We start from the raw sequence: 25,716 nt of genomic DNA, 5'->3' as shown, positions 1-25,716 counted from the left end.
CTGAATTTGATTCCCCAGTCCCCACATGGCCAGCCACATATGCCTGGAACCCCAGCATTAATTGGGGAGATGGGGGGGGCAGAGACAAGCGGAACCTGTGAGCTCACAGGCCAGCCCGCCTAACTGAAGCCACAAGTTTCAGGTTCAGTAAGAGACTCTGTCTAAGGCAACAACATCTCTGGAGAGCAGCAGGGGAACATAGCAAGCATCTTGTTCCAGCTTCCGTATGCAGCAGGCCCATACCCCTACCTACGCATGTGCATGCACCACACACCTATGCAGCATAACATGCAATAAACAATAAATAAGACAGGTGCAAGGTATAAATATGAAAAACAGAGTCTCCACTGGTTTTCATTAGAGGAACTTTTAATGGTACCGTATCATCTTAAATGAGGATTTTTTTGTCCCAGAGACCGTCACTCTCTCCCAATCTAAGCTACTGTTTGAGGATATTTCTAAATTTTGTATAAATGCTTGTTTTCCACAGGGAGAAAATGCCTCAGTTTCTCCCAGTAAAGACTGTTTGTAGTGCTAGCCAAGGGAGCCAGCGTCTGGCATGTGCTAGGCAGGGGTTCTCCCACTGAGCTACATCCCGGCCCTTGTTTGCATCTTTCAAAGGCGTCTCTGGGTCCAGTTTGCCATAAACTCTGGCATTGGTACTCTAGACACTGTGTTATTGATGCTCCTTTTCTTTCAGATCAAAGGATCTTGGTCCAATAAAAGAGGTAAAGAAAATTACAATCCCTACAGCTACGGAAATATCTTCACAAATTGCTGTGTTGCCCTGTGTGGGCCCATCTCCCCCAGGTAAGAGTCACAGGTCTCAGGAAAGCTGATGTCTTTGTCTGTGGTAATGCAGTTCAGAGATGGATGCCTGCCCACGGGCCCCCCTCCCCCGCCCCTGGAGCCGACCACACCCACAGAAGACCCCCAGTTCCACTGTCTTCTGTGTGTCCCTTAGACTCACTCAGTGACACAGAAGCCTGGCTTCCTTTGGTCATACTTTACTTCTTTTTGGTCTTGAACTGAATTTGTGTCCAATTGGGAAGAAATTTCCTCTGTTTCAGACGAGGCAGACAGAAGCATGTGACCTCACTCATTACTGACTGACGCTGAACTTCTGGGGTGGCCTGGGACCTGTGATCAGCATAATTAGGGAGTCAGAGCTGTGTGTAGGAAGCAACTAGAAACCATAAAGGGATAAAAGCTAAAGGCTGAGGCGCAGACATGATGCTCACATAGTCCCAAGGGAGATCTAGGGGAAATGGAGTAGGTGGTGTCGTAGGGGTAACACTGCAGGTGGCCATTGCTGGTGGCAGCAGCTGGAACCTTCTCCCCCACCCCGTGTGTGTGTGTGTGTGTGTGTGTGTGTGTGTGTGTGTGTGTGTGTGTGTGTGCGCGAATGTGCACGCACGTGTGTGCACGTTTACCTCCTACTTGCTTTGTATGTATCAACTTTTGAAATGCTCGTTCTACGCCTATGAAGTGGATACTATTGTCTTCTGTTTTAGGGGTAAGTAAACGGAGGCACAGAATCTAAATAACATGTCCAAAAATCGCATAGCCAGCAAATGCTGGGTAATCAGGCCATCTGACACAGGAACCCATGTGTGCGTTCCCAGGTCAGAATTACACAAGTTCAAAATACAGCCGACGTTTGATTATTTGCGAGTGACACCAGAGTAGACTATTTCTTCAGAAACTGATCTCTCCTCTACAAATACCAACAGAGCAGGTATCCGTGGCAGGTGTGTCTGAGTGGGTTTCTAATTGATTTGTACTTTCTCCATCTGGTCCCAAATGTGAAAAACAAAGAGAAACCACCAAGGTGGCCGGATAGCCTCCAAGGCGGTTCCCCTTGTGTGTGCAGCTCTCACTGATGTGTGCTTGTGGGATGCACACTCCATGCTGCTGTCAGCCCTGGCAAACCCTCATCAGAGAAGAAGAGTAACTGGAGTGGCGGAACAGCCCTGACACGTGGCCAAGGCCATTCAAGCACAGAGCAAGGCTGCTGTGTTCACGTCATGGAGGGCTCACGAGATAACTAAAAACGGGTCCTATACCAACTTTGGCCCAGAATGCTAGGAGTGCAGTGTATCTCTCTCCTCCTGAACTAGGAGCCTCGGGGGAACCCCATCTACTCTGTTTGCTTTGTTGTTTTGTTTTGTTTGTTTTTCGAGACAGGGTTTCTCTGTGCAACAGTCTTGGCTGCCCTAGAACTTGCTCTGTAGACCAGGCTGGCCTCCAACTCAGAGATCCGAGTGTCTCTGCCTCCCTGGTGCTGGGATTAAAGGAGTGTGCCACCACCTACTCTTTAGGGAGTCTGCTTAGGGAACAGACCGACAGGAGTAGGCAAAGCCCAGAGAAAAGGATTGCCTGGAGATGAGGGTCAGGCCCCTCATGAAGAGTTCCAGATCCCCCTGGGCTGCCCTCTCAGGGGTCCTTAGGTCAGGAAATACCTTGAGAGCTATGAATCCCTCACCGTCTTAGATTGTCTTTCTGTGAGCGTGGTGTTGAGTCCTAGGGTAGGCCATGGAGAGGACCTGGAGGAGCATAAGGGTAAAGACCCAGACCATTATTCCCTTAACCAGAATACACACTGGAGTCCAGGAAAGGAACTGAAACCCCCCCCCCCATTCTGTCCACAGTCCTTCCTATTCCTGGTCCCAGATTTGCATGTGGCCCTGCTTGTATATTTACAGATCAAAACTTGTCATGACCAAAATACCTCCCTCACAACTGGATTGACTTGGTGTTTGTACTGGCTGGTTTTGTGTCAGCTTGACAAAAGCTAGAGTCATTAGAGAAGACGGAGCCTCAGATTCCTCCATGAGGTCTGGCTGTAGGCAAACCTGCAGGACATTTTCTTAATTAGTGGTTGATGGGGAAGGGTCCAGCCCATTGTTGGTGGTGCCATCCCTGATCAAATGATCTCGGTTTCTATAAGAAAGCAGACTGAGCAAGCCATGGGGATCAAGCCAGTAAGCAGCTCCCCTCCATGGCCTCTGCATCAGCTTCTGCCTCCAGGTTCCTGCCCTGTTCCTGTCCTGACTTTCTACAGTGATGAACAGTGATGTGGAAATGTGAATTCATCAAACCCTTCCCTCCCCAAGTGTTTTTGGACATGGTGTTTTATCACAGCAAATGTAACCCTAACTAGGACAAGTTGGTACGAGGTCTGTGGTAGACCTGGCCATGTTTGGGGAAGGATCGTGAAAGGGCTTTGGAATTTCATGCAAGAAAAGCCGCTGAGTGTTCAATGTTTGATGAGCTATTCTGTAGGAGCTTGGAAGATAAGAATGTTGAGAGCTGTGCAGAAGATGGAGGCCTGGTTTGTGAAGTTTCAGGGAAAGTTTAAAGACTCAATCAAGGCCACTTGTCATTTTGAATTAAGCTCCTGTGGTTCTGGTTAGCTGGGGCTGAAGAATGGGCTGTGATTAACAAGATTCCAGAAGTATTGAAATGAAACCTTGGCTTTGCCGGGACAATCAATGCTGGTCAATTGGAGCTGAGAAATTAGTGATGGTTAAGAGGAGACCAGCATCGTCGATGTGAAATCTTCTGGGAAGTGTTTCGTGTTCCAGAGACGGCCAAGGTTGTATGGTGCACTGGCAGCTGAACTTGGTAAACTCAGAGTCACCCAGGTGGTACTGGTTTTGAAGGCACGAAGGGATTATGGAGAGCAGCTGAGGCTCGGCACTGTGAGAGGTCAGGAGAGGCCATTGGTGAAGGTGCACCCTCAGTAGCAGTTGAAGGCCAAGGAGTAAAGGCGTCATGCCGAGAAGTCGAGTCTTGGCATCATGAAGAGAGCCCAGAAGAGGCTGTTGGTGAAAGTGCAGCCCAGTTCCAGGGGAGACCCCAATGTTTTGAAGATGCCAGTACCATGACCACCATGAACAGCAGCAGCAGTGGAGTGGAGCGAGCCGGAGCCTAGAAGACAAGCTGTGTGTGCTGCAGAGGACGGAGCCCGAGAAGCGACCCGAGCCCCTTGGAGGAGTCCAGAAAATCACGAGTGAATCCCAGACATCGGACACTGAGTTATTTTTACTGTTGGAGTTTGGTTTTGCTTTGTTCAGACTGTGACTGTGCCCTGGTTCTTCCCTCTTGAAGCGAGAGGTATTTAATTTAATTTTGATTTTTACAGGAGCCCACCACTGAAAGACTTGGAAATTTTAAAAGAGATTTTGGATTTTTAAGGAGATTAGATATTTCAGAGACTGAAGTTTTAATGTGTTTGAATTTGTAAGGAATGTGGGACTTTTAAAGTTGTGTTTTATATTGTGATATTAATATTAACGTGCCATCTTGGGGATAAATGAGAAAGGAAAAGTTCTAATTGAAAAGTGATGCATTCATGTGTCAAGTTGACAAGAATTCAGTTGTACTGGCTAATTTTATGTCAACTTGACACAAGCTAGAGCCATCAGAGAGAAGGGAGCCCCAACTGAGAAAATACCTCCATAAGGTCTGGCTGTAGACAAGCTTGCACAGCATTTTCTTAATTAGTGATTGATGGGGGAGGGCCTAGCCCACCGTGGTGGGGCCATCCCTGGGCAGGTGGTCCTGGGTTCAAAAAGAAAGCAAGCTGGGCAAGCCAGGTGGAGCAAGCCAGCAAGCAGCACCCTCCATGGCCTCTGCCACAGCTTCTGTCTCCAGGTTCCTGCCTTGTTTAAGTTCCTGTCCTGACTTCCTTTGATGGTGAACAGTGATGTAGAACTGTAAGCCGATCAAACCCTTCCCTCCCCAAGTTGCTTTGGTGATGGTTTCATCACAGCAATAGTGACCCTGACTAAGAGTGTTTTAGCCAAACTTGGGTCATAGTTTTTAAGATCCAAGTCCTTCGGAAGGAGCACTTCTCAAGAATGGCCTTCCCCCCAGAACTGCTTGAATTGCTTGCTAAAAAGGTAAACTGAGATCTGCCTATTGAAGTGTTTACATGAGCAGGTAGTGAGTCCTGATTTAAACAGCTCCAGTCTAGAAACAGTCTGAGGGTCCTTAGAAGGGGAAAGAGGGGGCATGTGTAGGATGAGCAGAGAGACGCTAAAGGATACTCTAGATCAGTGGTGACAGGGACTTCAGCTCTATTTGGGTCATTTGAGTAGAAAGTCCCTGGTTAGAGGTTAGCTGCAGTTTCTGAGATTGGCATGCTGAGCTGGGTTTGGTTTTCCTTGTGGGGACCCAGGATGCTGGCTAGAGTGATCTCTACCCCCTTCCACCCCACCCCATTGACTCAACTTGACAAGGAAAGGACTGGGCTCCTCTCTGTGTGTTAATAGGCATCCCTGGGTTGGCCCCAGGCCAATGAAGGTGATGATGTTCATCTCTGTTCTTCCCTCCTGGCCTTTCTTGCCTTCTCTTCCCTCAGCTCTGTGTCCTCATGTAACAGGACCTTCCCATCAGGCCAGTCTGCTCAGCAGTGCCATCCACCTCAGACATGGCTTCAGTTACCTTCTCTTCCCAAGAAGGAGGTAGTCTGTGATGAAGAGGGTGGTCTAGCTAGTCAAGAGAAACCAAACCTGATCATGTGCAGGAGGAGGCTAGGGAAGAGTGAGACACTGAGGAAATGGGTAGGGTAACTTAGGGTTTCTGTTTCTGTGAAGAGACACCATGACCACAGCAGCTCTTATAAAGGAAAGCATTTAATTGTGTGGCTTACATTTTCAGAGGTTTAGTCCGTTATCATCATGGTGCCACATGGCAGTGTGCAAGCGGACATGGTGCTGGAGCTGAGAATCCTACATCTTGATCCGCAGGCAATAGGAAGTGAACTGAGATACTGGGTGTAGCTTGAGCGTATATGAGACCTCAAAGCCCACCTCTACTGTGACACACTTCCTCTAACAAGGCCACACCTCCTAATAGTGCCACTCCCTATGAGCTTATGGGGGCAATCACATTCAAACTACCACAGAGGGCATGAGGGAACCTATCTTAGGTGGGGTTTCTATTGCTGTGACAAAACACCATGGTCAAAATCAACTCAGAGAAGAGAAGGATTTATCTCATCTTACAGCTTGTAGTCATCCAGGGTTCATCCAAGAACCTCCCATTACAGCTTCTCTGATACAGGCAGAGCTGTCTCCAAGTGGTCAGGTATACCGATTACTACAGACCTAACCTGTTGTCATGTGCCCTCTTCAGGCCTTAGGGATCCCTCCAGGGATTCTCTGAAGCTAAGTCCCCTGGTACTACCTCTATAGTACTTCCTAGGATGCTATAACAAAGTGTCATGAGATGAGGGACTTGAAACAACATACAGTTCTCACAGTTTGAGATCCGAAGTCTGAAACGAAGGCATCAGCAGTTGAGCCTTGCTCCCTCTAAGTAGGAAGTGTTTATCCTTGCTCCGCCCAGCCTCTGGTGGTGGCCAGCCGTCCTTGGTCTGGAGCTTCTACATTCTAGTCTGTGTGTCTGTGTTTTGTGGCCTCCTTCCTTCCTATGTCTCTTTCTCCACATGGTACTGTTATCTGTCTTCTCTTCTTAAGGACACCAGTCACAGTGGGCTGAGACCCTCCTCAATTAGAAAATCATCTTCTCATGGTTACCCTTGCAAAATAACCAGAGGTTACAAATAGGGTCACACTCACAGGTGCGGGGATTGGCACAAGTCAGCCCATAGTGTTCCTCTTCAATGTCAGTGGGGAGAATGTGGCTTTGGTGGGGATGGTTTGAAAAAAAATACTGAGAGAGCAAAGCAGAGTACATGCAGGTGTGGTCTGCTCCGGTCTCCCACAATGCACCAGCACAGTGCAGGCACCCCAAATACATTTCTGACTTGGTGTGATAAGATGGCATGACCTTGACGCTGGAGAGGAACAATGGTGACACTGGGAGCTGAGAGGCGGCGGCCAGGGTCTGTAGCAGGTGACAAGCCTTTAGACTGACAAGGGGAGCAACCACAGCCACAGGCCTCTTTAAAAGTAGAAGTGGCAGGGAAAGATACAGCTCAGTGTTAGAGCCCATGACTAGCATACACAGGTTCAGATCTCAGTACCCTAGAGGAAAAAGTGACAGAATTTGGTAACTGGCTTCATGTTGAGGCTGCATATGGGATATTCCAAGATGCCAAGATGGGTCCCTCACGGAAAGAGCCTGTTCTAATCTCTTTTCCTATTTCTATGATAACACACGCTAACAAATGCAACATAATGGAGGAAGGACTCTTTTGGTTCACAGGTCAAGGGTAATTCCCAACAGGGAAGCCAAGACCAGAGCAGCTTGATACAGCTAGTCGCACTGTATCCACAGGAAACAGAACAATGAATGCTTGTGCTCAGCTGGCTTTCTCCTTTGTATACAGTCCAGGATCCTAGCCTGGGGGATGGTGCCCCCCACAGTGGGATATTCCCACCTCAGTTAACCTTAATCAAGATAATCTCCCACAGACATGCCCATAGGCTCATCTCTCAGGCGATTCTAGATCTCATCACATTGGCCATCGAAATTATTCATTCTAGAGGGACCCCAGGCCTAGACATTTAAATCACGTTGCTATCATCTTTGAGCCTTTCCTCACCCTCTCCATCCTGTGTGTGTGTTCTTCCGCAGCCTAATCGACAGAAGAGGATACATCCAGCCTGACACGCCTCAGCCAGCAGCACCATCCAACGGGATCACTATGTACGGGGCCACGCAATCGCAGAGTGACATGGTAGGAGCTGCCCACGTCAGGGCCACTATTTCCTGTGAAGCTTTCTCTTCTACTGACACGCCCTCTAACCTAATAACACACGCCTGGAAAAAAAAAATGCCTTAGTAGGAGGGACGTCTGGGACATCCATATGACTGACATGCTAGCATGGGGGAGGTGAATGACCAACCTGCACAGTATTTGGGGGGAACCATGACATTTAGTCTGATTAGCTTGTTACTGAAGAGACACACACACATACTATATCTTTGCCCCATGAGTATATGGAGCAATGAAGGAAGTCCCTGCCACAAAAGCAAGAGCTGTTAAAGGACAGGATCTACCTTCCCACCAGGGCTGGACCTGCATGATAGTCTCCGTGTCCTGTGCTGTCCATTACCCAGTGTGTGATGCTACTCTAATAATGCACCCTGCTTCTTTAAGTGGGCAGTGGGCAGCCCACTACCTCTCCATACTTCCACCCTGAATCTTAGACCAGCCTGCAGCTGCTCTGTGCAATCCTCGGACCCAGGGCTCCATTATTTACAGTGTAAATCAAACTGCCTGCACACCTCTCCATAGCATGCATGCAGCATGCACACACGGCTTGTAAAGCAGGAGGTTGAGGAGGAGCAGGAAATGTCTTACCGTGAACATCTGCACCATAGCATGTTGACCCTGACCCTCACAGCCTGAGCTTCCTGGGGTATTTGGAAGCCAGTGGCCTCTCCCTGTGCCTAAAGAAGCTCCCAGCTTCTGCGGAGCTGAAGTTCAAGTCCCACCCACCCTGCTGTTGGCTGTTTGTACAGCTGAGTCTCCTACGTGGAGTTTCTGTGTCACACAGGAACTGGCTTGGGGGTAGACTTGGGGAAATCTTGCTGCTGAGCGTAGAGAGGTGCAAGGTGAAGGTCAGTGGCAGCCTATCTCCAAGACCTAGAGGTAGGGAAGTCATCCCATTCCCTGGTCACCGGTGGCTCCAGCCCCCTGCAGAAGGATGCTCGGACTCATGGTTCGGTAGCTGTGGTATCTTGGTTGTGTTGAGTAGCATCACTAACTAATAGTCTCCTTTGAAAGCAGTATGGACATAACACAGTCTTTGCCACTCTTCTCCATGAGCATCCACACATGCCCATGCAAGGAACCCTGAAGGCCTTGTACCATATTTCTCAGAGGGAAGCAAGAACAGGGAGAGTAGGATATATGCTTATACAAGGAACGATACTGAATTTATTAGGCAACAGATGTCCAAGGCACTTAACAACCTCATTTAATCCTAAACCAACAGTGAAAAAATTATCAATTTTTTTAGCTGTAAAGGTGAATATACCAGAATGTTCACCAGGGTGTATTGATTGCTTTTCTGACTGGCACACACGCTGATGTACATGCGTACTCCCACCCATTCATTCATCCAGCACCTCCTCCAAGGTTCTTGCTGTGTGCTGAGTGCTAGACTCCAGGGATAGGAGGCTTATAGTGCTGAGCACCCCCCATTCAAGGTCTTTGCAGTCAGCACAACATGGAAGCAAGTCTATGAAGACAGCATTGGAAACCTTCATAAGTGGCAGTGTCCTTAGGGACACCAGTGGCCGTGCATCAGTTTCATGACTAGCATCCCTAGCACCGATGACCCCAGATGGCTCTGTGTGGTCCTTGGATTTAGAAAGTAAACAAAGATCATCCTGAAGGTGCTGTAAGCCACTCTGGACTCTGTAAAGGGACATGGATAGGTGGCTTTTATATTGCATCGGCCAAACTACCTGAGAGAACAACTTAAGGGAAGAGAGATTTATCTGGGCTCACGATTCAGATGGTTCAGTTGACGATTGTTTGGGCAGAATGTGATGGTGGTGGGGTGTGTGCCGTAGAATATGGTGGCAGGAATGCGTGCAGAGTGTGTTCTTCTCTCCTGGGAGAACAGAAAGCAGAGCAGGGGAGGGGAGAGTGAGAGCAGGTAGGAAGAAGATGCCCTCTTTGAACAAACACCCAAGTGACCTGCTTTCTCCTAAAGGTTCCAGAACCGCCCACCACTGGCCACACCCCTTGAGCCTATGAGGGGCATTTCACAGTCAAACCGTAATAGCAGGGAACTGTGTGGTGTCAATCCTATGCCCTTCTGTCTGTCATAAGAGCTGTACAGAGGCATCTCTTCCACATGGGGGTGCTGTAGAGTCAGCCAGCGGCAAGCTCTGGGCGTCCAGGGTGCTGACCATTATGTGGTGGAACTGAAGCCAGCCTTTAGATACAGAGGGGACTAAGGGAGGGGGAACTGACCTCAGAGACCAAACGGCCAGACCAGATAAGTGAGCTTGGCAAGTTCCATAGCCTTTCCCCGACCCCACGTTTTCATCCATAAAGTGAGAACATTAGTGTTGTCATCTGGGAGGGCTTCTGTGACGATAAGTGGGTTAATGGAGAACATCTAAATCCTGCCTGACACAGGGCCAGTACAATGTAAGCATTTGCTCGTATTATTCCCTCCCTGAAGTTCATGGGTAGCAAGATCCGGAGCAATTATAGTCTTTTGAGCATCTGGACAAGAGAGGATCTGACCGATGAGCGTGAGAGCTGGGTTCCTACCTGTTAGCACCCCTTTGCAGCTCATCCTACCTCTCTGGTCCTCAGTGTTCCTCTTTTGCTATGAGTCCGATCTTTGAGCATCACAGTCCCAACACGTAGGATAACCCCACCTATCAAAGGATGAACTATGACTCTCGGCTCTTCCTCCTCCAGCCCATCATGCCCCACAACTCCCCAAAGTGAGGACGTCTATTCTTTCTGGAGGATGGAGGCATGCTGCCATCTGGTCTACATGCCACACACCCCTGAGAGTCCCACTGTGTATTTCTCTTCTCATTTGTCTTGTGTTTCTGGGGTAAATCCCACTTGGTCATGATATGCAATTATCTTTTTAGGATTCTTGATGCGCTTTGCCGGTACTCTGCTGAGGCGTGAGAGATGTGGTCTGTAGTTTCCTTTCCCTGTAAAACTCTTTCAGTGTTGGTATCAGAGTGATTCTGGCCTTCTAGAATGACTTCCTTCAGAAATGTGTCCTCTGGTCTTCTGCTGAATAAGTTGTGAAAATGGATGTTGTCTTTTCTTCGACGATGCTGGAGAACCCACCAGTGAGGCCGCTAGCCTTGGGCTTTCCTTCACAGACAGTTCCTTGGCTCTGTGGTTAGGAGTCTGTTCCAAGTTTCTGTTTCTTGGGCAGTGTCAGTCATGGGTGTCTCTGTGGAGATGTGTGCCTCTCACCCATTACTGTTGACTCATATCTGCTTTATATCTGTACTGTTCTATTCCAAAAGGAGATGGAAGAGGAGATAAAGGAGCGCTGAAACGTTAAAACAAACAGAAAATTACAATCATTTGTAAATGTGGAAGGAAAGAGATAGAGACTTCAGGGCAATTAAAGAAGCACACAGTGGAGGGCTGGCCAGATGGTTCAGTGGGTAACGCTGCTTTCCATCCAAGGAGACAAGCCTGACGATCTGTGTTGGACCCCCGGAACACACATAAGCTACAAGGAGAAAACCAAGTCTGCCAAGTTTTCCTCTGACCTCCACACACGTGCTGTAGTATGCACACACCCACACCCACACCCACACCCACACCCACACCCACACCCATACCCACACCCACACCCACACCAAAAATAAGTAATAAACTTTAACTCATTTTAAAAGCACACAAAATAATTCTCAGAGGGGCAAGAAGGGATTTATTTTTGGAGGATAATCTTTGTTTTAATCTGTGTGTATGTGAGAATGTATGATTGTCGATGTGTGTTCACGTACATGAGTACACGTGCACTCATGTCACAGCACACATGTAGAAGTCAGAAGACAACTTCAGATCTCAGTCCCTGACTTCCGCCTTGCCTGAGACAGTGTCTCTTACTGTTCACTGTTGTGTGTGCCAGGCCAGTAGCCTGTGGTCTCCTGGTGACTCTCCTGCCTCTGCCGCCCATCTTGTTCCTGCACGTGGATCTGCACCACCGTGTCCAGCTTTATGTGGGTCCTGAGGATCCAAGCGTACATAGGTCCTCACACTTGGATGAGAAGCGCTTTACCCACGGAGCTGTTTTCCCAGCCCTGATTTTGGTGTTTATTTTATTATTTTATTTTTAAAGATACATGTAACTCTCCCAGCTGAGAGACTGGCACCTCCAGCCAAGCAACTCCACCAAGGGTCACAGATCTTTTACTGTTTGCTCTGCTCTCTCTCTCTCCCTTTCAGTAGTGTCGGGGCCAAATACACATACCCAGCAGTTCCCTGGAGCTGTCAACATATGGTAAAATTAGCGATGGTATTTTAAGGGTGGCAGCACATTACTTCTTTGGGGCTATTAGAACATTCCTTTCGTTTGACTTCCTGGACTACCTATAACAGACAATAGACATCCCAACTACAACCATCACACACACACACACACACACACACACACACACACACACACACACACACACACTGCCATCCCAACATAACCAGGACCAGCAGGGTGTGACCAGCATACCATAACAGCTCCCAAGCTATCTGGTGTCTAATGCAGCCTGAGAAAGCAGCCATCTCCCCTCTGCTCCTTGGAAACAGGAGCAGCTGGCCCAGGTGTTTGCCAAGAGATCCATCGCTTTCCTTTTTATATATTTATTGTATATAGTTAGTTCTCACAATCAACTCTGAAAAATCTTGTATCCTAATCTTCAATGTGAAACAAACATGCAAATCCATAAATATTGAGTTAGTCAGAGTCGTAAAGTGAACTTCAAGCCGTTTGGAAGCAAAGCCAAGTTTATTTGGTACAGACCCACACTGCATCAAATGATACCAGACTGAGGTTTCTCTCTGTTAATAACTTTTAAAGTGTTGTTATTTGCAAGGACCGTCTTGTTCCCTTCTCATTACAGCTTAGAAGGTATCCCCATTTGCGGTAATCTGGGTGAGAATGTTCCCCATAGGGTCAGACATTTGAACACTTGGTCCCCAGTTGGTGGAACTGTTTGGGGAGGTCTAGGAGGTATGGCCTTGCTGGAGTGCTTCGCTTGGAGGTGGGTTTCAGAAAGCCTCACACCATTCCCAGTGAGCAACCCTTCCTGTCTCCTGCTCCAGCCACCATGCCCACCTGCTGCCCCTGTCCTGCCATTATGAACCCTTTGGAACCATAGCCAAAATGAACCCTTCTTTTTTCAAGTTGCTTTGGCCATGGTGTCTTATCATAGCAATAGAAAAGTAACTAAGGTACCATTTTACAGAGAACAAAGCTGAGGTTTAAAATCTTGGGTAACTGGCTTGTATTTGTTCCTGCCTGATACTGTGACCAAACACTTGACAGAAGTAACCTAAGTGGGGAACTGAGTCTTTGACTCCTGGTGTCAGTTCATCCTGGCAGGGAAGAGGTGTGGAGCAGGAACTTCCCATCCTGGGGATGCTGCTGCTCTGCGGGCTTTCTCTTTCCTTTCTCCATCCAGACCCCCAGAGCCCATGTTTGTGCTGCCTACATTCTAGGTAGCCCCTCTCTCCTCTCTCCCTTCCTCTCTCCTCTCTTTTCTCTCTTTCTATCTCTCTATCTCTCTCTATCTCTATCTCCTCTCTTCTCTCTCCCTTCCTCTTTCTCTCTCTCTCTCTCTCTCTCTCTCTCTCTCTCTCTCTCTCTCTCTCTCTCTCTCTCTCTTCCTCTCTCTCTTTCTTCTGGAAACATTCACAGACATGCAAGACGTACCTCAATCTCATAGGTGCTTCTGCATCCAGTCAAGTTGACAGTGAAAATTAGCCATCACACTCCCCAGGGTCATACAGGTAGTGGTGCAAGATGTCGCATCCCCTGCCACACACACACACACACACACACACACACACACAACACACACACACACACACGTTTCTATTTTAAAAGCTCTTGAGGGCAGATAGAATTCAGCAGTGAAACACTTGAGGTCCTAGAATACATGGGGTCCTAGATTCAATCCCCACCACTGGGATGGGGCAGCCTTTGACTGAGGGAGACATGACTGAGGTGGCATTCAGAAGGCTGGGGCGGGAACATTATGAGTTCAAAGCCAGTCCATGATGTATTGTATGACTCTGGGAGAAAATGTCCTCAATTTTGGTGCTCTTTGACCTGACCTTTACCATTGGAGAACTGAAAAGACAATTTAGTCCGATGCAGTATCACTTCACCAGCCTGGGAGCTCTCCAGACTCCCAGTCAGTCAGAATCCCAGGGGAAGGTTCACACGTGGAGATTGTTATAGTCCCAGAGGTGATTGGTTTGTTTTTTTTTTCTCCCCGGAGCTGAGGATCGAACCCAGGGCCTTGCACTTGCTAGGCAAGCACTCTACCACTGAGCTAAATCCCCAACCCCTGGTGATTGCTTTTTATCTTTTAAAAAATCTTTTGATTTATCATGTGATTTATTTTGATCATATTCTTCCCCCTCCCCATATCCTCCCAGATCTTCCTCAATTTCCTTACCCACCCAACTTCATGTTCTTTCTAAAAAAAAAGAAAGAAAAAACCCTGAAAAGCACTCCCAAAAAAAATTGAGTCTGTTTTGTGTTGGCTAACTGCTCCTGAGCATGGGCTCTGCCCTGGCTTGTGGTTGATACACCCAGTGTCACACCACTGAAGAAAACTGATTTTCCCTTTTCCAGCAGATAGCTTTCTGGCTAGGGGTGGGATTTTAATCCCCACTTCCCCTTCTCTGTACTGAGATTTTGTCTGGCAAGTGCTTGGGTGGGTCCTGTGCACGCTGTTGGTCTCTGTGCGTCCATGTGTGCATTAGCCTCTTGTGCTTGGAAAACACTGTTTCTTTGAAGTCATCCCTCAGCCCTTTCTGCCTCCTCTTCTGCATAGATGCCAGAGCCTTGAGGGAGTCTTCCACTCCGCACATTGTCCAGTTGGGGTTCTCTGTGTTAATCACCACTTCCTGCAAGAAGAAGCTTCTCTAGTGAGGGCTGAGTGATGTGATGGTCTATGAGGATGGCACTTGGCCGCTAGGAGTGGTTTTACTGCTGTGTTCGCTCAGCAGAAGGACAGCAGTAGATTTCCCCCAGGCCTATGGCTTCTCTTGCCTCAGTTGTCAAACTCATTGTCAAGTACGGGCTCCATCTCATGGAGTTGTCCTTTACAGTCAAGAAGGGGTCCCTTACCCTCATGACACCTGTATCACGATTGCCTGTCTTTTTCCATTCTTCTCTTTTCCACTTTTAGCCAAATCTATAAGCAAAAAGAGCTCCATCCACCCTGAACATGACACCAGGATCTAGACAGAAGTCTTCTTTGGGTCATACGTGGCAGTGTGGCTCCTAGAAGTAATAGCTTTGAGAAGATCAAATTAGTCCATGGGCTAAGGGAGCAAGGTCACGGCCATTTAATCCACTGGGTGCTATGGACAAGTGCCTGTGCATTTTCCAGGATGACAAAAAGAATTTTAAGACCTGGAAAAATAAAGCAAATTATGAAATAGGAAAACTGCAAAATTTAAATTAGCAAATGCCTAGTTTCCGGGAGTCCATGAGCATGCCAGCTTCATTAGTCATGAAATTTAGCATTCATAAAAAATTAATCACATTTTATAAATGATTTGTGTGGGGCTTTTGCTTATTCCCTAAGAATTCCTGAGCATACATGTGACTTGTGAATGAAGTGGCTCACAGACAGATAAACGTGAAAGTCTAGTTCAAGGGCACCTCACTGAGTTGCCTCTGCTGTGAGCACCCCAGGGTGGCTCCATGCAAGAAGTCTTTTTGGTCACAAGGCTCCCACCCACCGATGAGAGTATTAGCAAGTCTTTGGATAAGCCTGGTCTCTGTGGACCCAGAGGTCAGAACTAGGTCCTCAGGCGGACTTGGGACTCCAGTCCTCCTCAATCCGAGAGAAAAATGCTCAGTGCCCAGAGCTTGTCGCTCTAATTTGCCAGGTTGGGGAGAGATGAGTACTCCCAGCAATGATGGACAGGGGGTAGCTCAACATCGACCTTCCTTCAGGGTCCCTTCCAGTGCTTCTGGCCACCATGCTGCCATTGCCCCATTCTACCATCTGCTTGTTGGCATCTGTCTTCATTTTTTATTCTATTGCTGTGATGAAGACCACGATCAAAGGCATCTTAGGGAGAAAAGGGTTTATTTGGCTTACCCATCCTGAGTCACAGGCCATCAAGGGAAGCAGGAACTTTAGGCAGGAACTGAAGCAGAAGCCATGGAGGAATGCTGCTGACTGGCTTGCTCAGCCTGCTTTCTTATACAACTCAGGACCACTTGCCCAGGGGTGGCCCCACCCACAGTGGGCTGGACCTTCCCACATCGATCACTAATCAAGAGAACACCCCACAGACTTGCCTGTGGACCAACCTGAGGGAGGCATTTTCTCAACTGAAGTTCCCTCTTCCCAAATGATCCTGGCTATGTCAAGTAGACAGCAAAGTAACCAGCCTACCGTCCAAGCACCTGGAACACCTCCAGCGTCCCGTGCTGTAAGTCCCAGACTGACGAGACTGAGGCCAGAGGACACAGCTGTGTGACAAGAATGGCACTGAGCTGAACTCTCACCCACTCACCTCTTCCCATTCATGCCCACCTACATCACGTGTGCTTACCATTTCCATAACATAGCAGCTGCAGCCTCTCACAGGCTGTACCAAGACTTTTGCATGGATGATGCCTATGACCTCCACAATGACCCCAGGAGACTGGCACTAATATTGCCTCCATTTTAGAGATTAAGAAATCGGGTGTACAGAGCTTCGGGGAGGTTGCCTAAGGAAAACACAGTTTGACCTGAGTTCTTACTCTGCACCCCACGCTCTGTGGCACCTAGCGAAGAACTGTGGAAAGTGGATGTGTGTATGAGTTTCTTCCATAGTCTCTCCATCCCCACAGCCTGTCATCCTCATGACCCCTCTCCTATGAAAGCCTACTGTGGGGAGAGAGTTATCATCAGTCATTCATACCCTAAGGAGAATGAAAGTCAAATTTCAGGGATATATGAATTTCAATGAATTAGTATTTGACTTGGATTAAAAAAGCATTTCAGACTAGGTATGGTGTCTCATGCCTATAATTTCATCACCTGGCAAACGGAGGCAGGAGGATTAGAAGTTCAAGGTCATCCTCAGCGACATAACAAGGTAGCTGGCTTGGGCCACATGAGATCATGTCTCAACCGGGAGGCCTAGAAAGATGGCCCCACGAATAAGAGCACTTGCTGTGTAAGCATGAGGTCATGAGTTCAAATCCCAACACCTGTGTTAAAAGTCAGGCGTGGCATGCACACACACCTGTCATCTTGGCACTGTGTGGCGGAAACAAGAGGATTGTTAAGATTTGCTGGCCACCAACCTACCTCCAGTTTCAGTGGCAGACTCTGACTCAGAAGAATAAGGCAAAGAGTGACAGAACAAGATACCCAATGTCCTTCTCTGGCTTCAGCGATGGCATGTATACCCACACCCCACATAAGGACATATACCATGCTTATACATATGATCATATACACAAAATTTCCAATTTTAATACATAACAACATATACCATACGTATACATATGAACATATACACACACAAAATTTCCAATTTTAACAATAATAATGTAACAACAGTAATAAATGTATTAATACTATTTGTTCAATACTTCAGCCCCAGTGTCTACAATAGTCTCTAATAATTGGTGTTGGTTGAGAGAGAGGAGGGGAATGAGGTTGAGATTAATTACTGTGTCAATAATTACTGTGTGTCACTTGACTCAATTCTTTGCATTTATTTGCATCTCATTGAATCTTCTCAAAGGTGAGGTGTTAATGAGACCAAGTGAGAGCATGCTAATTGTCCCATTGAGGAGACAAATTCCTCAATGTTAAGTACATAACACAGCTCACCAGGGGCTGAGCTGACGGTCTGATTCCATGGGAAGTGCTCTTCTAACCCCCCTACCCAGGGCTTCTCCGTGGAGGTGTTTTTATGGAGAGGAGTGTTTTATGCTTTAGTCACACTCCACAAGCTTTTCCTGCAGAACATGATTCATTTGTCACAGTCACAAAACCAGGTCGTGCCTGAATGTGTGACCTGTCTACAGTCTCTTCTGACGTAATCAACACACCATCTGTGACGGTTGTTGTTGATGTTGCTGATGTTGTTGATGTTCTCTATGTCACAGCTCTGGCTGTCCTGGAACTTGCTCCGTAGACCAGGCTGGCCTCGAACTCAGAGCTCAGCCTGCCTCTGCCTCCCGAGTGCTGAGATTAAAGGCCTGTGCCATCATGCCCGGCTAGGAGACAGTTGTTGTTCTTATTAAGGCACTGTTGGTGTCTTAGCTGGATGCCAGGGATAGTGATGGAGGGTGTTGATGAGACCAGATCAACACACTCTATCTCAACCTGTAGCATCCCTATTCAACTGTTGGCCTCATTGTAGCAACTGACTTATAAGTCCCGATAGAGCTCACAGCCCTGTGCTAAGAGTTATGGGAGACTCCCTGTAGCCCCTCCCTGCCCAGCATCCTCCAATGTCCTGACCCTCAGATCCAGTCACTAGTATCCTCATACCTGACCTCTATTTTTCCCACCCAGCAGGGCTGCCATGCTGTGGTCAAATGCTAGTCCTTGGGGAATTTGTTTGGTCATAGAACTTAACCTGTGAGTTTCTTCCTCAGAATTTACCAGTGTGCGTAGTCTACTTTCACTGCTTACTACCACATGCGTCTGTCGCTCTGGTCATTTTTGTATACAGAGTGTATACCAGTCCAGTACCTGTCACTCATCACTCCTGGAAGTAGGCGCCTTGTCTCTGTGAGTAAAGGACATGAGACAGCAAAGGCTCCTATATGTCCAGAGACATGCTTTCACTACCTACTCTTCCAGCAATAATTGCTGAATTTGACGTAAGAGATGATCTCTGTGTTGACTCCTCTACTGTTGCTGTGATAAAACGCCATGACCAAAGACAGCTTATAGAAGGAAGAGTTTATTGGGGCTTATGATTCCAGAGGGAGAGTCCATAACGGTGGGGGAGGTACAGCAGAAGGAAGCCTGAGAGAGCAAACTGGAAGTGGAGAGAGGCCATAAACTCGCAAAGCCTGCCCCTAGTGGTGTACCTCCTCCAGCAAAGCTCCACCTCCTAAAGGTTCCACAACCTCTCCAAACATGGCCGCCAGCTAGAGACCAAGTGTTCAAATATATAAGGCTCTTGGGGGACGTTTCACATTCAAATCACCATAATCATTGTAACCAAAACCCACCTCCAGTGCCTCTGACCTTAAAGGAGAAGCATCTGAGGAAGGACAATGGAGAGAAAGGGATCTTTAGTCCGGTATGTTCCCACAGTTTATTTTAGAACGGGTATCCTGATCAAGAAAGCATTTCCCCTATAGTGGGGAAAGTGCCCCTAGAGAAACGAGCAGTCTTTTAGGGAGGAGATATTGTGGGCTTGAAGGCCTCAGATGAAAACTCTGAGACTCTGCATCAGAAAGATGGATAGATATTAGTAGGGAGGTGGCACCTGAGTACCCGGGAGGAGGTCTGTTCCCTCTCCTCTCCGGAATGAGGAAAGCCAACAATAACTGAGCATCTCGTGTAGGCTGGAGATGGTGGGGCTCCTAAGTGACCTTCCCTCCACTACAGATTCCAAAGGAGGATGTTAGAGCATGGTAAGGGGACTCTGCAGCTTGAAGTGGGACAGGTAATTGCAGGCACAGCTCGGTCACCTGAACGCCAGTGAAATCCCGAGGCGCCACCCTGCTGTTCTGTGCAGGTCACCCCCAATGCTAGCTGGGGCTTGCATCTCCAGTCCCCTTTCCTCACTGCCTTCTGAGGTACCCAGCATGACATCCTTTCTGTCACAGTGCATATGCACACGATGTTGCCATCCAGCTCCCATCCACGTCAGGAAGAATGGATGAACATTAGATTGGTGAATAAGTGATGCATTCTGAATAGCATTAGAAACAGAATATATATTTATATTTTGAAGCTGTAGCCACACAGACCCTTTTGGGGTCGTTTGCTAAATGTATAGATAACATAAGTGTATATTTGGTAATTTTTAAAAATAACTTACTATAACTTAATATTTGATATCCTCCTTGTTAGAGTTCAGCTCTGAAATGTTCAAGGCCTGGTTCCCACCTGTTGGGAGGTGGTTGAATCCTACAGAGGAAGGGCCTAGTTAAAAAAAGACCATGGGGAGTGTGCCCTTGAAGGGGATCTTGGGAACCCAGCCCTTTTCTCTGCTTTCATCCTGCCTGTCTGAGGTAAACAGGCCTTCTCCGCTGCTATATCCCCACCAAAGCATACTGTGTCTCCCAGGTCCAGAGCCACAGGGCCATGTGACCGTGGGCTAAGACCATGAACCCCAGTAAATCTGCCCTCTTTTCAAATTGGTTCACTCCAGGATTTTGTCAGAGTCATGGGAAACTAACACTACCCTTAATCCAATATCAGACAAGACTGAGGCAGCGGTTGCCCTCTTAGACTAACTAGGGCTGCAGGAGTCTCTGCAGAACCTGGGAAGCACGGACTAGGAAAGAGTAACACAGCAAACTGGAAGGCCGAATCATCGTCCTAACCCAAATCTGCGTTTCAGGCAGACTCTGGAAGGGGCGGTGGTCTTCTGACTATAGATGAGTGCCCAGAAGGCCCCAGACAGAGCTTCAGAGCCCAGCGGAAGTAAACCCTTTCCAGCTTGAATCCTTTTGACAGAATTGGAGCAAAAGCTTCAAGGAATCTAAGCCATTGTAAATATGTGTACAGAATGCCTAGAAAATTCTTAGCATTTCAAAAAGGCAAACTTTCCTCCAAATACTAGGTTTATTTCAGATATCAGCCAGAATAGTAAACTTTTACCCAAAATCTATACAAATTGAAAGTAAATGATCTTGCTGGTGTTTTGGGTTTTTTTTTTTTAAGGTTTTCTCTTTGTTTTACATTTGTTTATTTATGTTGTGTGTGTGTGTGTGTGTGTGTGTGTGTGTGTGTGTGTGTGTGTGTGTGTATGTGCATGTGCACACACATATCTACACATGAATCCAATGGTGTGTGTGTGGAAGTTCAAGGACGTCTATGGGAGTCAGCTTGATCTTCTATCGTGTGGGATCCGAGCGGGAACTCGAGTCTTCAGGCTTGGCGGCAAACACCTTTATTCACTGAGCCAGCTCGCTGGCCCCTCTATGGTACTTTCATACTGAAGCATTAAATGGTCATCTCATGTGTGGCATTGGAACATCTGAAACCATAAATAATTTCTTTAACGTTTAAACATGGACACTGCCTTGGGCTGTGGCTCAGTGCAAAAGTCCCAGCACTCCGACACAGAGGTCTGCTGGGAGACACTCATCCACAGCCAGCTTCTACTCTGTTCCCATTCAGTATCTGAAACAATTTTTAATCTAAAAAAAAAAAAAGCCCAGTAATTTTATATGATATAACCAGTGTTTGATTAATGTGGCCCTTTTCAAAGGATTTTTTTGAAAATGAAAATATTAAGGTTCTTTTTCCATGTGCTGTCCATGTAGATGAACTGTCACCATCATAAATCTGGGCACTTATTCCTCCTAAAGATTATCTAACATGTTAGATAAATTCAAATACACCTTAGATTCAGAGCCACCAAATTCAGAGAGACACGCAAGTGGTGATAGTGCCCTCTAGTGCTGGAGGGTTAAAAAGTCCTCAAAAAGCTGGTAAAGCAGAGAGACAGAAAAAGGCTCAAGGTGAGAGAGTGGGGGGAGGGAGGGAGGGGGAGAGAGAGAGTGCATTGGGGTGTGTGTGTGAGAGGAGAGGAGGAGGGAGAGGGAGAGGAGGAGGGAGAGGAGGGAGAGGGAGGGAGGGAGAGAGAGAGTGCATTGGGGTGTGTGTGTGAGGGAGAGGGAGAGGAGGAGGGAGAGGGAGGGAGGGAGAGGAGGGAGAGGAGGGAGAGGAGGGAGAGGGAGGGAGGGAGGGAGGGAGAGGGAGGGAGGGAAGAGAGGGAGGGAGGGGGAGAGAGAGTGTGCATTGGGGTGTGTGTGTGAGGGAGAGGGAGGGGGAGGGCGAGGAAGAGGAGGGAGAGGAGGGAGAGGGAGAGGAGGAGGGAGAGGGATGGAGGGAGAGAGAGTGTGTGCATTGGGCTGTGTGTGTGAGGGAGAGGGAGAGGAGGAGGGAGAGGAGGGAGAGGAGGAGGGAGAGGGAGAGGAGGAGGGAGAGGGAGGGAGGGAAGAGAGGGAGGGAGGGAGGGGGAGAGAGAGAGCATTGGTGCCTGTGTGAGAGTGAGGGAGAGAGAGGAAGGGAGGTAGAGAAGGAGAGAAGAGGGGGAAGGAGGGAGGGAGGGGGGAGAATGGAAGAAATGCACAGGGAAGGGAATCTATCAAAGAAAAACCATGGAGGGAAAATAAACAGAACGTGTAGGGAGAAAGAAATAAAATTAACTATAAACATCAAGAGTGGGGGCTGCAGGAGAGCTTAATGGTTAAAGCTGCTTGCAGCCAAGTCTAACGACTTGAGTTTGAGCCCTGGGATCCATGGGGTCAGGGGGTCGGGGGGAGAAGAAGAGCATCGACTCCTAAAGGTTGTCCTCTGACCTCCACATACATGTTCGCACGCACGCGCACACAATAAATAAAGAAATAAATGAAACTTTTAAAAGACTTTTTTAATCAACAAGAGGAAATAGAAACCAGAAGCAAAGGTCAAAAAAAAGGATGTGAGAATATTTTTTATTGAGCATCTCCATAGTAACCCTGAAAACACTGGCTGTTTTCCAAACCTATAATATTCGCAAATAGGATTCACCACCGTGGCAGTTCATCCAATCATCATCCTTAGAATTTGGACAGTGTGATAAATATAGAAAAATTCTGACCTGAAAAAAATGTCTATTTGTGTGTGTGTATATATATAATACAATTACAGCCCTGCACAGTCCTGATTCATTTGATTTAATTTCTCGAGGGAGATGTTCACTGCAGACACTATATAGTACGGAAATTATAAATTCCAGTGTGTAGAACCTTCCTGTGATCACTGGCTAGAATCTGATGAAGCCCCACCCTGTTCCTTGTTCAATAGAACAGTGATCTGGACAATACCCTGCAGGCAGACCTGGGTCTTGTGGGCCCCCAGAAGGGGCTGGTTTTCTAGACAGGAGTCCATTTGAATGAGTCGGATGGTTTTCAGAGACACGGGGGGCAGCAGGATTTCAGCCCTTAGTCTCGTGGTCCCAAACCTGTGCTCACTAGCACCAGATAAAGCTAGGAGGAGGCTAAGGAGGCCTATGAACACAGAGTACAGCCAGAGAGTACTTGCAACTATCTATGCCTACCCATCCTTTAAGACATTTAACCAATGTGTGGGGGCTGGAGAGATGGCTCAGCTGTTAGAGCACCAACTGCTCTTCTGGAGGACCCAGGTTCAATTCCCAGCACACACATGGCAGCTCATAACTGTCTGTAACTTCAAGATCTGACACCCTCACACAGACATACAAGCAGGCAAAACACCAGTGTACATACAATTTTTTTTTAATGTGTGGAGAAGTCAGGGTTAAAATAGACACTTGGAAAGATGGCTGAGTGACTTTATGCAGAAGTGTGTGTTCGTACATGCCCGTGTGTATGCCACTGTGAGTGTAGGGTACAGTGGGGGCAGGGGTGAGTGTGGAGACCAGAGTCAACCTCTGGTGGTGTTCTGCCCGTGCTGCCCACTTTGTTTTCTGAAAGAGTCTCTCACTGGCCTGGAATCACCAAGGAGTCTGGGCTGGCTGGCCAGTCAGCCCTTAGAATCCACCCATCTCTGCCTTCCCAGCATTGGGATGGCAGATATATGCTGCCATGCCTGGCTTCTCTCTCTCTCTCTCTCTCTCTCTCTCTCTCTCTCTCTCTCTCTCTCCCTCCCTTCCTCCCTCCCTCCCTCCCTCTCTCTCTCTCTCTCTCTCTCTCTCTCTCTCTCTCTCTCCCCCCCCTCCCTCCCTTCCTTTCTTTCTTTAACATGGATTTTGGGAATCATACTCAGGTCCTAGTTCTAGGGTTCTAGGAAACGCTGAAGGAAGACCCCAGACTCAAATCGTATGTAAGAACAGAGTGTTTATTATACCACATGCATGTGGGGTTGCTCACCTGTACAAAATGACGACGCCCCCGAGATAAGTGTTCAGGCTCCTTTTAAGCACAGCTAAGGGGAGTTTCAAGGTCAACTCCATAATTGGTTAAGCAAGCAGCAGTTGTATTAGTATATTTCTAATTGGCTGAGGTTTAGTCTTCTCATTTTGGGGCACATCTGCACAAGCTTGGATGTGACTCAGAAGGGGCTGCTGGGTTTGTCCTTGAGACACTGTGAGGCTGACTCAGACCCTCTGTGATTGTCCTCTCCCTCGACCCTGAAGGTAAGGGCCTTGTAGATAGATGGCCCTTGGTGGAAAAGACACCTGCTTGCCCTTCTCAGAGAACTGGAACCTAAATTCAGTTGTGAAAGTAGGAGAGTTTAACCCCTTCACTAGTGAATGCACAGCAAACACTTCACCAGCTGAGCTTCTCCACAGCCCAGATGGCACCAAGTGTCACCATGAAAACCTGTAAAGCATTTTCAACAGGGTTCCAGCCAGTGACACTAAGACTGCGTTTGCATTGTTTTTTTAGCAAGCCTTGAGTCTACCTAGTAAAACACCAAAGGGTGTATCATAGGAGAAGACACAGGTATGGGGACTGCATTGCTCCAGAGGGCCTCTGTGACAAAAAGAAAAGATATATGCAAAGAATGTGACCCGCCCCACCTCCAGGCCATAGTTGTTGTTTGTAGCTTCACATCCCCTCTTCCTGGTTTCTTTGAGATTCCATTGGCTGGGATGAAACAAGACTCCCCGCCCCCAAGGCTATATCACCGCCCAGAGCTCCCCTTTGAATTCCACTCTAGCCCTGAAGCCAGGGGCTTTAAACTTCTAATACCTGCCAACTCCTTGGAGCCTCTGCCTTCTCATCTGTAAGCAGAAGTTTCTGTCCCATAGCAGCCCCCAAATAACCACTCAGAGGCTTAACATGAACTATAAATGCTCAGCCAATAGCTCAGACTTGTTACTAGCTAACTCTTACATTCAGATTAGCCCATATTTCTTATCTATGCTTTACCATGTGGTTTGGTACCTTTTTTCAGCACATCATGCCCATCTTGCTTCTCTCTGCAACTCCTGACTCGACCCTTCTTCTTACCAGCAGTCTCAGTTTGGCTCTCCCGCCTAACCTTATGCTGTTCAGCTATTGGCCAGTCAGCTTGTTTATTAAACCAATCATAGAGACTCATATTCACACAGTGTAAAGGAATATTCCACATTTCCCCCTTTTTGTCTAATTAAAAAAGGAAGGTTTTAACTTTAACATAGTAAAATTATATACAACAAAAACAGTTATCAAGTAAGAATTACAGTTATAATATCCATTCCATTTGTATTTGGCAAAATTAGAGAAAATATTCTATTTTATCTTTGTGAATTTAAAGTTTTATACCTAATTTATCTTTTCTCATAACTAAGGAAAACTTTAACTATGATTATCTAGTCTTCAACTCCATCAAAGACCCCAGAAGGTTGAAATGTTACCTAATAACAGGGACATCTGGCTGTCTGGACAGTCACCCAAAGTTCTTCTGTAACATTTGGGGCATCCATCTTTGTCCTACAGGCCTAGTATATCTGACAGACATTTCTGAGAAGCAGGAAATTCTGAAGGGCTGTCCTAGCTTATCTTGGCAAAGTTTGGCAGTTGTTTTTTTTTTTTTTTTTTCATCCTGCTGGTCCAGCTTGGACAGTACAATGTCAGCAATTGAAGCAAGGGCAGGTTTCTTTGCCCAAATGTCTAACTTTTGCCATAAAGAAAGCAAAACCCATATGGAGGTTCCTTGATGCCCACCATCTTTTCTGAAGTAGGCAGAATAGGGAACTTGAGAAAGGCGTGCTCTAGGAAGGGTGCACACACACCAGGGAATGAAGTGGAGATTTGCAAGCTCAGGCAGTTGCTCTCACTGACCCCATTAAGGCTGCTTTGTACATGTTCCTGTTGGCTGCTTCTGGGTTGCCGGTACTGAATGGCGTGGCACATCTGGTTGTGCCTGTTGGCAGTAACAGGGCAATTAGTATGT

The 25,716-nt window shown here is 47.4% G+C and overlaps 1 protein-coding gene across 6 annotated transcripts in view; it reads left to right on the top strand.

The window, feature by feature from the left end:
* Nucleotides 1-25,716, top strand: part of LOC128118345 (palmitoyltransferase ZDHHC14) — a 453,489-nt gene that overhangs the window by 244,584 nt on the left and 183,189 nt on the right. For all 6 annotated transcript variants that reach the window (XM_052750896.1, XM_052750895.1, XM_052750893.1 and 3 more), the window contains 2 exons: nt 701-810; nt 7,552-7,654. In XM_052750896.1, the coding sequence (XP_052606856.1) occupies nt 701-810; nt 7,552-7,654 (213 nt within the window). The remainder of the gene's footprint in view (nt 1-700; nt 811-7,551; nt 7,655-25,716) is intronic.

The sequence above is a fragment of the Peromyscus californicus genome, unplaced genomic scaffold (genome assembly GCF_007827085.1).
Source record: "Peromyscus californicus insignis strain IS unplaced genomic scaffold, ASM782708v3 Scaffold_22__1_contigs__length_63687245, whole genome shotgun sequence".
NCBI classification, from domain to species: Eukaryota; Metazoa; Chordata; class Mammalia; order Rodentia; family Cricetidae; genus Peromyscus; species Peromyscus californicus.
This window is presented reverse-complemented; position numbering and strand designations above follow the sequence as displayed.